Here is a 16,630-nt window from a genome sequence, read left to right on the forward strand (position 1 = left end):
ACATACTTTGAAAATCAAGTGATTTATTCAAAAACCCTTATATTTTATACTTTCCAGCTGCCAGTCTCATCAATGGAGAATTACAGTGTAAGTCCATTTACATGATTGGTATTTTCCTCAATAACATGATGTTGCGCAGATACACACACAATACATATATATATATACATATAAACACAATTACATATATATATGCTGCATGCAGCTGCTGCCATCAGATTCGGAGCATCAAAAGCAGAATCTCCAGATTGATCAACAGTTTCCTCCCACGAGCTGTTAGACTGTTGAACTGCTGAACTGCTGCTCTATAAATGAGTAGCGGTGTGTGTGTGTGTGTGTGCATGTGTGTGTGTGTGTGGGTTGTATATAGGTGTGCCATGTTGTGCTGTTTGACTCCCAAAGAAAAACTGTCTAATTCTGCCTACACCATTTTGGTATGTACAGCAAAATGACAATAAAGCATCTAGGATTTTTTGAACCGTACACTATATATAATATGTGCGGTATATATGCAATACAATAAATTCATACACACAAATAAAATATATTGTATTTATATGTATATATTAATTGATTGTAATCTTAATTTAATTAGAACATCTGTTCTACATGAAATATGATTCCCAACAAAAAATAAGAAGCAATTGATAAGAATGAAAAGGTGAAACTTATGGTTTGTGTGTGTGTGTGTGTGTGTGTGTGTGTGTGTGTGTGTGTGTGTGTGTGTGTGTGTGTGTGTTTGCACACTTATGCAATACGCAACGACACTTCATGGTTCTGAGAGCCAATAGTTCTGGAATGTGATGCTTTTTCATTTCAGTAATAATTCTATTAGTTATTTAGTTATTTTGAAGTTATCCAGACAGAATAACGTTGCAACTGTTGTCACTTTGGTTTCAAGTGGCTGCCATGAAGTCAAACAAAAAAAGAAAAACGTGTTTATGGACTGTTGGAGGACTACATATAGACCATAGCACCATCAGTTCACCCTAGATATTTGTGACTATTATAATATAAACAGTGGGTTGACATACCTGACTTTTTGCTTTCAGATGACCTTGACAGGAATAAATGCACTGACTTTAGGATTTAAATCCTCGAAACCTTGATTTTTGTAGGGGTGCAGCACGATTCGCTCTTATCCCTCGATTTCCTTTTTTTAATTACAATTATTCTAATCGGTCCAAGCAAATGCAGCGAACCACTGTGCAAATATCGAGTCTAATTAAAAGGTTAATTGATAATTACGAAGGCGTAAGAATGAAAAGCTACAATTAGAAATCCCACCGGGGAGATAATTGCGATTATTGCCTCAATGGGTGTTTTCACTCTCGCCCACTTATTATCCCGTCTCAGACTTTCGACAGAGCTGGATATAAAAGAGGAACCCCACCACCCCTACTTTTCACTTTCATTTTTACTCTTTTTTTTTTTCCCAATTCCCTTTCAGGTTTAACTTTCTAGATTCTGCCGAGCAAAATGACGACGGAGCTGTCCCGTCCGAGCCGCTCAAGTCTCGTTTTCTCGTTTTGCTTCGTCATCTGCAGCCTCAATCTGCTTTGCCTGCACACACACACACACACACGTTAGATTTAACATTGTATGTTGGCAATATATGACATTTATTTAATGTCTTTGAAATAATGTGTAAGCACATGGCATTCTTAGTGCAGGAAATATTACATTTTACGGCAATGCATTAAAAAGTAAATAAAAACCAGTAAGGATGATCTTGTCTTCTTAGTATTTGTAATATAATCATGAGAATGGAAATGAGAAATGGGAAATGGAAAATGGTATATGTTAAAATATACTTGCTTTTCCATCTGAGGTTGCCTCATCATCGCTTTGCATGTTCTCCCACGCGCACCTGAATGATACGGCAGGAAAGGGGGGTGTCATGATCTTCTTAGGAAATGAAACAATTCCGCAAAGTAAGAGCAAAAGAAACACATTTGTTTAGAAAAATTGTTCAGAAAAAAAGAGTAATGAAAAGGAGCCAATCCCAATTATTTTTCACCAAAAAGGTAGATTTTGACCAGACCGGTCAGCTGTCCAGTAACAATAACAATAACAATAACAATAACAATAACAATAACAATAACAATAACAATAACAATAACAATAACAATAACAATAACAATAACAATAACAATAACAATAACAATAACAATACATAATATTAGATTAGATTAGATTAGATTAGATTAGATTAGATTAGATTAGATTAGATTAAAACAACCTTTTCTTTGCTTATTTCTATAAAAACCACGTAGACGAAAAAAAAAAAAAAAACAGGCAAAATTAAAAAGATTCATTTAATAACAAGAATAGCCTTGTAAACATTATACCTCTTCTTATACATGCTACCAATCCATTTTCTAATAAATTCTAGAGGCAAATTTTCCCACAGTGACAAGATTTTCTCTTTGAACTCGACAATATTTTAAGGGTGTAATTTCATCCATTCTTTTTTAATATTCATTTTTACTATTAGTATGTCATATATTTTTTAGAGGAACTGTTCATTACATATAAAGATTTGTATAATTTACCTGTTTACCTCCTTTACACTAAAACAAAGGAAAAATTTGGACTTAGTGTTTCTTCTAACTAATGATTTTATTGGCCCGGCCCCCTTGACATCAAATAGGCCGTATGTGGCCCCCGGACCAAAATGAGTTTGACAACCCCGATGTAAACACACAGAAAGGCCGCAGGCACAATCAAAGCAGGAAATTTGTGCAGTAGAAGAGTTAAGAAACGTAATGTCATGCTAATGATAGCAATATATAGTGTTTGTCTTAATTTCTTGTGGCATCGGACAGACACCAACCAGAAGGCAGAAATAATCATTAATTCCTCCTTGATATTGACATGCTGCATAGCTTGCTTTTGTTTTTTTTTGGGGTTTTTCATTTTACTCAGGCTTGTAAGAGGTACAGGATTTCAGTACGTTTGTGGGTACGCTCCAATGACTTCCACCCACCAACTCGTGTTTGCATAATTTCCTGTAGACTCTCTGTCTGCTATTCTTCCTTGTGTTTTAAGACTATTCACCGACTGATTTACCGACATCAAGAGGAAGCACAAATTTAGTTTGTTGGGTATTAAAATTGATGGGAGCTACTGATGGATGAATAGAGCCTGAAAATGATAAAGACAGATTAATCAAATCAAAATACAGCCCCTGCAAAAAAGGCTATGCTGGTTTTTTGACCCCAGTGGCACGCAGAAGAATCTATATATTACTTCGATTTTCATAATTTCAAAACAATATTCTTTTAAAGCATCTATTTACAATACAAAATTCCACAGTTATGTGTGTTAATAATCGGCGCATAGCAGAAGATGGTCGGCTGATGCAATGCAATTTAATTTTGACAATGTTGGTGTATTTGGTGTAAAGCATTGGACCTTCTGTGATATTGAACTTGTAAAACCATTTTCTCACCTCTGCAACTGCTGCCGGCTTCTTTGTATTTCCCTGTGAGCCTGTAAAACACAAACATCTCCATCTTAAGAGGGACCCGGCGGCGAGACGGTAAAAGCTTGGATATTTTCCGATACTCACTGGCTGTCGGGTGGGTGGTTTGGACAGCGGAACTGAGATGTTTCTGAGGGGCGGGGGTGGATTGCACGGGTGGGCCTCGGGATGCTGGAGGTCCTGAGATGAGAGCTGTAAACACCGAGACAGAAGAGGCTTCAGGACAAAGGAGAAGAAATGGATACGAGGGGATATTTGTATATGAGGCCCCTAGATATGGGTAAAACGGCAAATGTTTTAAATTCAGTGCTGGCTAGTGGTGTCATGGTCCTTTGTCAGACCTGGGCCTATTTCACATTGGGCCCGTTTTGCTTTTTTATCCGGCTCGCCATATAATTTTTCTTGATATATTTTAACGAGTATTGAAATTAAAAACTTTTTTCCTTTTGTTTGATTTGATATGGATGATTACATTCAAAATAATGTCTGTACATTTACATGATCATTACTGATTTTAAAGTTGAAATAAAATGCCAAAAAATTCAAATATTTAAATCACAATTTTCATTTTGTTCAAATTTTATGATACCTAGTTAGCCCGCGCATAAAAAGTAAATATGAAATGTGCCAAAATAATTGCCCACCCTTGTCCTATGTGAACATCCAGGATTAGCGGTCATATTCACACTGCGTATTAAAATCCTGCTGAACTTCATCAGATAGATTCTGTTGCAGATCGAAGAAACGAACCCTGATTCTGTTTGAAAAGACGCAATTCGGTTCTGGGTCCGGGCCAAGGACTGGGAGCGGAAAAAGTATTAAGCAAATTATATGCCGAGACACAGCCGCGCAGTGAATACATGTTTGGTTAAACAAGGAGCTGAATATCTCGATAGAAAAATGGTCTTACGACCAGATTTCACAGATATTTGCGGCCATCCACAAAAAAGTCAACGTGTACACAATAGTGAGCAAGTGAGTGATGGCAACGGGATTTACGATGGGCTCACACCAAATGATCTTCACAGTCTCAGACTAAAAACTGAATGTCTGAGGACAATTTTAGGAGTTTCGCCGCAGTCGCGGTGCGCGACTCCAAGTTGGTAATCTAAGGCGTTTTAGGTCGGTCCTTTCCTAGTCTTGGGCTTACGCCCATATTAAAGGTGTTTGATATTATTACTAAATATCAGGTCTTTCAGAAACAGGGAAAATCGGAAACAGGGAACCTGGAAGATGAACAATCACTGGAGCGGTCTTGGTGGCAGAAATAATATTTTGAAACGGGGACGGCGAAGGACGTCCTGATCGGTATAGAAAGTCAAGAGAGGAGTGGATGGTGGAGCTGCGGCACAACGGCACAGTTTGTACGATGTCAACTCTCCAACCGTATTTTGAAGGAAAAGCGATGGACTGAAGTAGCAGAGGCTCTGAGCAAATTCCAAGTGAAAACATTGCACGGTGGGAAACAATGCTGAAAGAATCTAGCTGTCGTCTTGTTAATGGTGACCCTGTAAGATTCACAGTCTTGAGTTTTCTTGTGTAGCTTTAATTGCAGTTAAAGGATTAAAAAAGGGGAAAATGGGGATTTCTGTCTCATGTTCTGTCCAAGAGACAAAAGGTTGTCTTCTTCTAGGAATCTGATGTTAAGATAATTTTATTCAACTCTTTTGGTCTCTGCTGTACTTTATTGATTTATCCAAGCAATGTTTTGTATTGTGTGATCACTCGACATCACACATTAATTCTGTTTATGGATTTGGTCAGATTATCTGCTCTGGTTGACATTCATATTTTGCTTCGCTGCTTTTCTACGGCATTCCGCTTTGGTTTATTGGAAGTTAACCAATACATATTGAGCTAATCTGATCTTCTTCTTGCTATGAAATTCTGGTTATGTCTCCAAACCCATGAATAAAATGGTGTCATTCAGGTTCGAATCACCCAATTGAGCCTTTCCAGGTTAAAAATTAAGGCCCAAATCATGAATGTGCATTAATCTCAACTGAATCCAAAATGTATATTTGTCATGTCAGCAGTGGACGTTGACATCTGAGTCAGGTGATGAGAGGGAAGAAGTCACAGGAATCTCAAGAAATGTCACATACCTTCTTCTGTGCAGCCATTGCCCTCACCACCAGCTCAATATCTTCATGGTCCTCTTCTTCATCCTCTTCGTCCTCTTCTTCCTCCTCCTTTCTCTCCTCCCTCGGGCCGGCCAGGAAGGGTTCGATGAAGACGGGTTCCGTCCCTTGGATGTTGCGGTGGCAGTGCGGGCAGGTAAAACTCGCTGACTTTTGCTACACGGAAATTTAAGACACAGAAATGGACAAATTATATAAAAAAAAAAAGGGCCCATCTGCTAGATCAAGGGGGGGGAGGGGGGGGTGATTACTTTGGCTGGCGGGCCACATTTCTGCCAACTAGATATAATGTGAAGTGAATAAAATAAAAATTGCAATTTTAAAATATTGAAATTCTTTGGCATTTTATTTCAACTTTAAAATCATTAACGATCATATAAATGTCCCGACATTAATTTCTGCGTAATCATCCGCACAAAATAAAACAAAAGGAAAAAATAAGGAGTTGCTAAATTCAATATGAATTGAAAATACTTATAAAAATACAATAGTATATAATATAATAAAAATATGATATAATATAATATAATATAATATAATATAATATAATATAATAAAAATAGTTTGGCGGGCCACATGTGCCCATTGCTAGATAGTGATCATTTTAGTTTCCCAGTAGATGACAGTGAATCATTTCCTTAACATTCAAGTTAGATTCAGCGTTTGTTCATCCATGTCCTGCCCCAGTTACCAGCCCGTGGTCTTTTTCACACTTGCCAGAAGCCGTCTTATGATATGTTTACCGGTAATTTCTCAAAAGAGCCTCAGAACTAAATTTGTGCGCCACGGAGAGAGAAAACAAGCTTCCTTTTTGAATCACGGCGCTTGTTTCAATCTGCCCCGCAGTATGATGATGTCATTTATATTGCATCCCCACAGAATAAAGGTTTGCTTATTCTCACTCACAGTCCTGACAAGTATTGCAGAAAAAGAAATGTGGGAATACTATTCTCATTCCCTGGGCTCTCATTTCGCAGGTTAAACGCCCATTAAAATATATTTTATGAATACTAAAGCTATAATTGTATCACGTCAGCACTTACTATGTACCGTAACTGTTAGCGCTGCCGTTATCATTAGCAGGAGATTATTTATACCTTTCTTTCTATCTCTCCTCGCTCACTCTCTCTCTCGTTCAACTCCAGTGGGTCAAGACGGAAGGCCACCCGCATCTTGCCCGGATTTGTCCAAGGTTTCTGCACTAATAAAATGCAATTTTCCTGGAAATAATTTTAAAGCGAGCGGTCTGGATCTGCTCTACATGTAAAATGTATGGATAAAGATAAACAGTTGCATTGAAAGCCATAGCAAAGGCGCTGATGGCGGGTCTTTTGGGTATTTGAGTAATAGCCCAAACAGGAAGTCTTTAGCCAAACATCAGGACGTGATACAATTCAAAGTTTCCCTTAAGGTCAAATATGCATGAGGTTTTTTTTTCCTATTCTTCTCGCTCCACTTGAATTGTTCACGTATGAGTGAACAGTCTGTGTGACACCAAAGAAGCAGTTTTCATCAGACACGTACACACACACGCGGATGTGATGTGGAAACTTGATGTGGAAACAACCAGGGTGCAAAAAAAAAAAAAAAAAAAAAAAAAAAAGAAAACGCTGCTTGCATTCTTTTGCAAAAGTCCAATACAGACTTTAGAATTCAAATGTTTCAAAATGAGACTAGACAGGTTTAAGAAGGATCTTTGTACATCAGCAACCAACCGTACTGAATTATGTGGCGGTCAGACAGAACGCCTGGATTATAACCAAAACTACAAGACACTGATTTCTAATTTAGTCATGTGGGCAGTTTCATGTCACTGAACACATAATCATTACTGTAAAATAATGTCACATGTTTGGTTTTCAGTTCTGGGCATTGGGTTACTGGTGAGTCACACATCGTTTGAAACAAAGTGTGTGTAGTCAACCAGAACGCTGGATAAGATAAGATAAGATAAGATAAGATAAGATAAGATAAGATAAGATAAGATAAGATAAGATAAGATAAGATAACGTAACGTAACGTAACGTAACGTAACGTAACGTAACGTAACGTAACATAACATAACATAACATAACAGTTTATTGATCCCTATAGGGGAAATTCATTTTTCAGAGCACCTGAATATGAGAGTTTGCTAGAAGTCCTTAAAAATCTTATGTTCTTGTATTTTTAGGTGTCATCTGTTATTGTTTTTATGTGCAGCTAATGGGAAGGAAGTTTGCAGGATGATACCGGCATGACAAGGAAAAGTACTGGAAAGTTTGCAAGAATGTATGATGCCCTAGTGTGAACATCAGGGAAATTATTACATTTTTAAATCATCTAAAAATTTGCAAAAGAAAAAAACAAATCAGAGGATATTCCTGATTGTTGGTATGAAATCTCTTACAACACACTGAAGTGAATGACCAGAAAATTTGTACAATTATCTTAAAATAAAATAAAAAGAATACAAATACAAAGAACAAACAAGGACTGGTTACTTTACAGTAGAAGTCTGATGTAAATCAGTTTTATTTCAAACAAGTAGCTTCAGTGTCCATACCTGCCAGCAAACCAGGCACAGTTTGCACAGGAGGTGCCCACAGGGTTTGACGCGAGTGTTCTTATCTCTCTTGGAGCAGATCTTACACAGCTGGAAGGAGCTGCCGATCTCGCAGTACTGCTGATACTGCTCCTGCGATGGCAGGAAAGATGAATAATAAATCTTTTTTTTTTTTTCTCTATCTCTCAAATCAAGCCTCGGTTTATGCATCCGCTCACCATCGTCACCTTGACCGTGTCCCTCACGGTTGGTTCGCGCAGGCTGCTCAGGTCGGGGTTTGCGTCCTGGCCATTTGGGTACAAGTAGCTGCGAGCACACACAGTCGCACAGTACACACTCTTGAGAAGAAAATGCGAAATTAAAATACGTGAGTTGATAGTGAGAACTACTTCTATCCTACCTGCCAGCTTTGCAGCCCTCGATGAGCGCAAAATAGAGAGACATGTTCTGAGGGATGGTTTGCACGATGTTGCCGTCAGCCGCCACGTGGCCAATCGCCCACTCGCCCATATTTGTGCAGCTCGGACGGAAGATATAACTGTAAGCATGAGTATTTGAGTATTTAATTAGCGGTGTCATTGCTTCATTATATGACATGTATTAATCTGTAATTACTCTCCAGATATAAACAGATGATGCTCTAACTTTTTAGTTTATAGTCAAAACAAAAGTCTCACTGTTATTAGTGACATTAAACTGCATTAAAACAAAACATTACATGGGTTTGGTTTGGTTTTTTTTTCCAGTACTTGGGTTTTACCACTCTAAGCATGAGGACAAAATGTTGATAGTTTTCTCACCCTGGTACGGCCCGATGGCAAATAATGACATTTGAATGATTGTCCCGCCACCCTCATCCTTACCCTTGACTTTGACACTTTATAGTTTTATTTGTATTTCTTATTCCCCCTCCTTTTTTAATTTTATTTATTTATTTATTTATTTATTTATTTGTTTGTTTATTTGTTTATCTATTTATTTCACTGTTTATACAATTTCCTACTATTATTTATTATTGTTATGTTTTACTTGAAACTCTGGCACAACAATTTCCTTCGGGATAAATAAAGTTGTTCTTATTCTTATTCTTATTCTTATTCTTATTCTTTTTCTTTTTCTTTTTCTTTTTCTTTTTCTTTTTCTTTTTCTTATTCTTATTCTTATTCTTATTCTTATTCTTGTTCTTATTCTTATCCTCATTCTTATTCTTATTCTTATCCTCATTCTTATTCTTATTCTTATTCTTATTCTTATTCTTATTCTTATTCTTATTCTTATTCTTATTCTTATTCTTATTCTTATTCTTATTCTTATTCTTACCTCCCGGGTCTATCGATGAAGCGTTGGAGTCGGGCCACCACCTGGTCATAGGTGAGGAACGCCATATAACCTGGATGAGTCACCGCTAGCTGCTTCCAGTTTCTTATTAGTGACTTCCAGGGCTAAAAAAAACAAGAAAAAGACAGTTTACAGCAATTTCCACTGGTCTTCGGGTTGGTGTTAAGCAAGGATTCAGCAAACTATTGAACCGATTTGCAAGGAATGAGCCCGCTGACGGTCGGACGCACGGGTCCGACTGTCTTTCTTAGACTTACTAGACAGATTTACTGAAAAGACAAATATCAACTTGTTTGAAAGCGTTCAACCAATCCTGCAACACGAACACAAAAAAGGCAATTTTTTTTTTTCAGTCCCACCTCCTGGTCCACCATTAGAAAGATAATTTGGGATCTGAAAAAAATTTTATATTTGAGAAAAATTGATTTGGTGTCATCCCAGGACTGCATAAAGCTAGCTAGGCCTTTTCCCCATATTTTCTGTCTCTATGCTAATTTTACGCTGGTTGTCCTGCCTGTATGCAAGCTTCAACTCCATAAACCCATGATGTGCAGATCTCACCAGTAACATTAGCTTTTCCTGCCAAGGTGAGCGAATGTAAATGTCGAATCGTCCAGTGACGGATGAGTATAAAAGTAGGAAATAGTTTCACATTACCTGAAATAGTCTGGTGAAGATGTCAAATTCAAACACTGAGATGTGGCTGTTACAGGTGAGGTCAATGGTGGACTTCAATGCCAAGGACTCCATTGCTCCGTCCAAAAAATGCACTCTTTGCAGCTTCTCCTCAAAACTGCGCCACTTTACGATACATCTGCTCCAGCACAGTATTAGCACAAGGGAGATTACTGCATGTGAAGATAACCCGCTTTGTAAAACTGCATAAGAAAAAAAAAACCCTGTACTTACTTATCACCAAATGAGTGCCTCCAGAATTCCCTGGCCTCCTTTTTTGTCACCCTGTATGTGTCACCTTGAAAAAAATGACCTGGAAAAATGACCTTGAACTCCCACAGCATGTGGCTGAACAGCAGGGACAGTTTGACCAAGTTCCTCCTGAAATTAAAATACACCAATTGTCAGTCGTGTCAACAAATACAGCGGAAACGGAAAATATTGTACCGTAAAACCTGAACCCTAAGATGTCAAACACACAAGCTCAGCGTCTATGTCACGCTTGTTATTGTCTGTGTTGTGGGTTGTGGTAGAAGTTGATAAATGCAATAGGCCAACTTGGAAAGAACGATGGTTGCGTCATTTAAGGACAAACCTTCTGCAGAGGGTTAAAGGTCAGCGGTTAAGGTAGGAAGGGTGGGGGAAGTGAAAAACTTCACACACACAGTACCTCTAACACACAGAGACACCTCGAGGTGCGGAAAGTATTCAGTTTTAGTCGACGCGCCATTGGTACAACCAGATAGCGCATTGCAACTAAACAGGGCTTTTTCCAATGTCGAGTGTCCGCTTCGGGTTTTTCACAAAAAAGTAAAATAAAGGAAGATCAGCAACATCCGTTCCCATCAGATGGTGTCGCCCATCCGGTCATTGCTTTCCAGGAGTCTTGTCTCGTGCAGAGCAGAAATGTGCGACCGGCTTCAACCTCTTTGCTCGAATGTGGTCATTTTTCAAGCCACCTTGTCAGAGTGCGTTTGTATCTCGTCTTTGTCCCTTACAAACATCTATTCACTCTCAGACAGACAAAGTAGTCCCGCCAGTAAACAGGATACACTTGTCTGCATGTGTTTAACTAAATACCACAACATTTTCTATCTATCGGTGTATCCCCTCTAGTCACTCTTGACTAACTCCTATTTCCTGGCTCTCCATTTCACTTTGATTTTGCATTGAATCATTCATGCTTTTTCTCAATTCTGAGCAAATGTTTCACAATACAGAATCAACATTAAAATAAGCAAACACTTTCATGGGTTGAAAATTATTTTTTTACCCCAGAATTACACCCACCTGTATCACAACTTATTCGACTTAAATATAGTAATAAATGCACGATTATGTAAAACTTTTATTACACTCCCTGCTTTTTTGGATTGAAATTAAGAAGGAATTGAGAAGAGCAAAATGAAAAGCTTAGATTACAATTTTTTTTATTGAGTTGCATTATAGATTGCGTATGAAAGTTTTATTATAACAACATCTGAGATACTTTAACTCTATTTTTTGATTCTATTTTAAATAGCAATAGCCATGCAGAAGTAACAGTAAACTGTCCACAGGTAATTAGTCACCACTATAATTTGTTTTGGGAATTTATCACAGGATTTATCATAGAATTTATCACCATCAAAGTAATACCTAAAGGTAATATCCAAGTAATCCAAGTAATATCTAATTTATTAATCAAATCAAATCAAATCAAATTAATCAAATGTATTTTATTTCATCTATTTTCTTTAATTTGGTGAACTTAATTTAGATTAACGGGCCGATTGACACAGTATCTGTGTATCATATCAACAACCAAATAACTTGAATTTGAATTTGAACTGACTAACCATATCAGCATGAATTTAAAGTTTGATGTATTTTTTTGGAAAAAAACAAACTTTAAAGGAAGTTACTTGGAATATAACACAGGTTGAGATACCTATGTTTTTACTTTTCGTACTTGTCATTTTTTCGTGAAATGCTTTTCCTTTACTGTGATATTGTCTTTTATATATTTCTTGATTCACAACTCATTTCAGCGAAATATTGCTATAATGTGAATTTGCATGAATAAACACATATGCATATACATATGTTTTATATATTTCTTGATTCACAACTCATTTTAGCGAAATATTGCTATAATGTGAATTTGCATGAATAAACACATATGCATATACATATGTATATATATATATATATATATACATATATAAAAAAGAAAAAGAAAAAAAAAATACACACACATATATATATATATATATATATATATATATATATGTGTGTGTGTGTGTGTGTGTGTGTGTATGTGCGTCTAAGTGTTTCCCATCTCCTCCGCTGCCATACTGGGATCAGAAGTGATAAAATTCAGTTTTTAACAAACGTGAAGGTTTCTTCATATTTGCAATAGGTAAGAAGCACAATGGACACCAATGAAATTGCCAAAAACTCAAAAGTTCAACCCCATAATTTGCCCATTTCATGTATACGAACACTAGATTTATAGGTCGCTATTCCCCGGGCAGCTGAAAAATGGGTGTATTGTTGAAACAACAATGTTATTTTTATTTAGATAATAGGTCCATTACATATAAACTGTAATGCCTGATTAAAAATCGGGAATTGCAAAGGAATTGCCGCCATTCTTGACCGCACTGCCCATTTTAATTTTTCTTTTCTCTATTTCTTTTCCTCTTAAACCAAGGGCCAGAATCTGGGCCAAAATCCCATTTTTGTGTCAGAGAAAATGACACAATTTGTTTTGTCTACGTTCCTTCTTATTTGTTTTAAGAAATCCTTGAAGGCAATAATTTGTTTATGAACACTGTAATGTTTCCACATAAATATTCATGTCAAAGGAACTGGAAAAATAATTCAGAATCAAAAATCAAGTCATGACACCAACAAAGACTTGCAAGAAAATCAGCAAAAAGAAATCAGGAAGAAATTGTCTGGAAACGGTCAATAATTTAGGAAGTGGCTCCCGGTTAAAAACAAACAAACAAACAAAATAAAACATGTGCACGAGATCGGGCTTTCACACCTGCAACTTGACGTCTCTTCAAAAATCTCCTCCTGTCCATCTCGAAATAGTCGCAGAGCTCGGTCTGTTTTGTCCAGCATGTTTCTCAGGTGGACCCTCAGGTATTTGACCTCATCTCCCCGAGAAACGTAGCCGCTGGGCATCCCGGAGTCGTAGTACGGCTCCCAGACGTTCCAGATCATCGACATTGTTTCGGACACCAGATCCGGAAAATACGGGGGACTGTTCCTCAGGCCCATCCGCGGGTCGGTGGACAGCCGGTGGAGCTTCTTGAGTCTTCTGAGAACTTTGTCCACCGTGCGCAGGTCATCTCCGGTCAGGATCTGAGATTTGGGGTCGCCTGACCTTCCAGCCGCCATCGTATCGCCGAGGTACGTTTGAAACCAAGCTGGTAGGAAACACTTTCAACCTCAGTAAGCCAGGAGAGGAAGTTACGTTGTGACCGTGCCCTGATGTGGTGACTCTATTTTTCACGTGTGTGAATGCTGATGAGCAGAAAATGAGGCTTCGGTTAATCCAAGCTTTGTTTTTTTTTCCTTTTTGAGTGTCAGCGACGGCATTAATCGTTTTGTTAGAATCCAGCTTCATTTAAAAGAGCCCTTTCTTATCCTTTTCAGAAAGCCGCTTCTTTTAGTTTCCATGTCATAAAAAGTGTATCCAATAAAAGCTTTTTAATTTTTTTTTTTTTTTTTATAAAATTCTCTCAAAGCTATAAGAATCACTGCAGTGGATATTGTATATTCTCAATCCTGCAGTGTGGTTTTAACAACAGCAACCACACAATGCAACGTCGTCCTGCTTGATAGAAAAACAAAGCGAACGATAGGGCGCGATGGTGGAAAGGGTTTCAACGTTTATCATTAGGTTTCCGCGACCAGCACCTGATTTCTCGGCCCGTTGTACATAAACGCATCCAACCCGACGCTCTCTGTTTTGTCCAACAAAAGAGGTTTCTCTGCCTTTCCATCAAGTGATGCCCCACATCTACTCACAGCACGAAGGAAACACATTCCTCCCGAATGCGTCCACTTCTCTTTTGTCTTCCACTCAGATTCCCCACCCCTCTCTCCTTTTCGCTCTCTCTTCCTCTTCTTTTTCTTCTTCTTCTTCTTGTCTTTTGAGGGTTTCCCGGTTGCGGACAGGTTTGTTTCCTTGTCTTGAGACACATGCACGCACACAGGTTTTCTTGACTTGAACAACATGCATGCAGTTAGCAAGAGAGAGAGAGAGAGAGAGAGAGAGAGATGGGGGAGGAAGTCGGAGAAGGGCGGACTGGGTGTAAACGAAAGTTGAAAATAAAAATAGTACAAGGGGTAACGAAGCCCAAACACTTTCACGCTGCAGACATGATGCTTGCAAAGACAGATGTGAGATGTGTGTTCAAAGATCATCAACGGCAAGAGTAAAATTCTTGCGAGCACAGATTACCTTGTGTTATCAAAATAACGTCCCTCGCAGGAAAGACCCACCTGATCAGAAAGGGTGACACGGATAAAATATCAACCGACCGTAGATGTCCTTCAACATGTCAACAAATCAATTTGTCGCACACCATTGCTGATGATAAAATATCAACTTAAAATCTCAGCGGTTTGTATTTGCAAGCAGCGGGGGATATAAAAAGTTAATAGACTCTATATAACAGTTAAAAAACAAATTGTAATACAAAAATGGTTCGTTTAACAGCAACACGGAATGCTCGTGAAAGAACAGCCTTCTTCGTGCATTCTGGGTGTTTATTAGGAAAATAAAAATAAAAGAGCGAAACCCATATGTGGGCGGTGGCCTGGACCCTGGTTTGACTCCGTCAAGGGGACCTTTCTGTGTGGAGTTGTCTGTTTGTATTTGCGGTCCTGCGGTTGTCAATGTGTAACAAATAACAGCAACGATGATGGAAAACCTTAAGGTATAAACGGCTGTCCTGCATAAAATAGTTTTAAAAACACTCAAGATGAGATTGAGACACAAAACCAAATCAAGCAAATTAGTCAACCACTGTGGTTCTGAAAGTAAATAAAATCTACCAAGGCAGTCAGTGGTTATACTGATAATAACTTAGACAAGGTTCGCAATAGAAACAATGAATATTGAAACGGACAAATTGACTTAAATACACACACGCGGGCAAACATCGCTGAATAAAGATGGCTGATCATTGATCGGGTTGTTGGCGACGACCCGTTCCAGTTATGAAAAGAAACACGCAAAGAAACGCGCGTGCACGTGGAGCTTCGATGGAGCTTCCACGCGGCTGAACCAATCGGCGTTCCCATTACAGTTACATTACATTCCAGTCGTTTGGCAGACGCTTTTATTCAAAGCAACTTACAAAGAGTGTAATTCAGTCACCAAAGATCTGAAGTACCAGTAGTCTGAAGTGACCGCTCTCCCAAATAGCCATCTGAGAGCCACATGCATACATACATTTATTTCTTTGTGTTTTGTTTTTTGGGGGCTTAGTGCGATTAGTGGGGTAACGCTTGGTAAAGAGGTATGTTTTTACATTACATTACATTACATTGCATTTGGCAGACGCTTTTATCTAAAGCGACTTACAATAGAGGACATAGGGACTGCAAATACACTTGCAACTACACGATGCACAGGAAATATACAGAACCATAAGTTTGGGTTAGTGAGGGTTTTTTTTTTTTTTTTTTTTTTTTTTTTTGACAGAGACACACAAACGTACACACACACTGCATAGCCTAACTTGCTGCCAACCTGATCTGGGGCATCAGCGCAGTAAAAAGTCCTGAAAGAGAAACGTTTTTACCTGTTTCTTGAAGGTTGAGAGAGATGATGCTAGTCTTGTTGCTTCTGGGAGTTTGTTCCACCACTGAGGTAGTAGAACTGAGAACAGTTTTGCCTGAGATTGCTTAGAGCGAGCTAATAGGTTTGAATTAGAGGAAAGCAGCTCTCTGCCGGAAACATAAGGACTTATCAATTCGGTCAGATATGTTGGAGATATGTTTTCAGCTCAAGGCGAAAATTGGGCAGCGACCCCGCTGTTCTCACCTTTTTCGGGAGTTCGTTCCACCTTTGAGGAGCCTAAACCGAAAAGAGCCGAGACCGAAAAGAGCCTAGACCGGTTCGATCGGCAGCAGGAAGCTCCGAGCGATGGGGCGGACGGTCGCCGAGAGGTGGCAGATCGGAGAGGACGGGTAGGGACATGTGGTTTGACCAGATCCCGGAGATAAGACGGGGACGTCCCATTCACCACCCGGTAGGCGAGCACCAGGGTCTTGAACTCGATGTAGGCGGCTACCGAGGGCCAGTGTAGGGACATAAGAAGGGTAGTTGTGTGGGAGAATTTGGGACGGTTGAGCACCAGGCGGGCTGCTGCTTTCTGAGTAAGCTCCAGAGGCCTGATGGTCACAGCTGGGGTTTATTCAGAGAACGAGGCGTTT

General features: G+C 38.7%; 1 protein-coding gene across 1 annotated transcript; it reads right to left on the bottom strand.

Annotated features, from left to right (window-relative positions):
• Positions 1-3: 3 nt before the first annotated feature.
• cblc (Cbl proto-oncogene C) lies at positions 4-14,415 on the bottom strand. Its single transcript, XM_086154012.1, has 13 exons — positions 14,213-14,415; positions 13,221-13,608; positions 10,421-10,567; positions 10,169-10,325; positions 9,494-9,615; positions 8,574-8,711; positions 8,392-8,479; positions 8,174-8,305; positions 5,593-5,784; positions 3,575-3,679; positions 3,455-3,495; positions 1,819-1,870; positions 4-1,563 (listed from the first exon to the last, which is right to left on the bottom strand). The coding sequence occupies exons 2-13, from the start codon at positions 13,577-13,579 to the stop codon at positions 1,510-1,512; spliced, it is 1,587 nt and encodes a 528-aa protein (XP_086010138.1). The 5' UTR covers positions 13,580-13,608; positions 14,213-14,415; the 3' UTR covers positions 4-1,509.
• Positions 14,416-16,630: the final 2,215 nt, after the last annotated feature.

The sequence above is a fragment of the Fistularia commersonii genome, chromosome 10 (assembly GCF_037954325.1).
Source record: "Fistularia commersonii isolate RoL2024-O1a breed Wild chromosome 10, RoL_Fcom_v1.0, whole genome shotgun sequence".
NCBI classification, from domain to species: domain Eukaryota; kingdom Metazoa; phylum Chordata; class Actinopteri; order Syngnathiformes; family Fistulariidae; genus Fistularia; species Fistularia commersonii.

Bases quoted from the DNA above. Each gene is read 5' to 3' on its own strand.
- cblc (XM_086154012.1), bottom strand. From the start codon at position 13,579: ATGGCGGCTGGAAGGTCAGGCGACCCCAAATCTCAGATCCTGACCGGA. The intron at 8,712-9,493 runs GTAAGAATAAGA...TCATGCTTACAG, and splicing joins TTCATCGATAGACCCGGGAG to TTATATCTTCCGTCCGAGCT. The intron at 3,496-3,574 runs GTGAGTATCGGA...TGTGTTTTACAG, and splicing joins AACCACCCACCCGACAGCCA to GCTCACAGGGAAATACAAAG.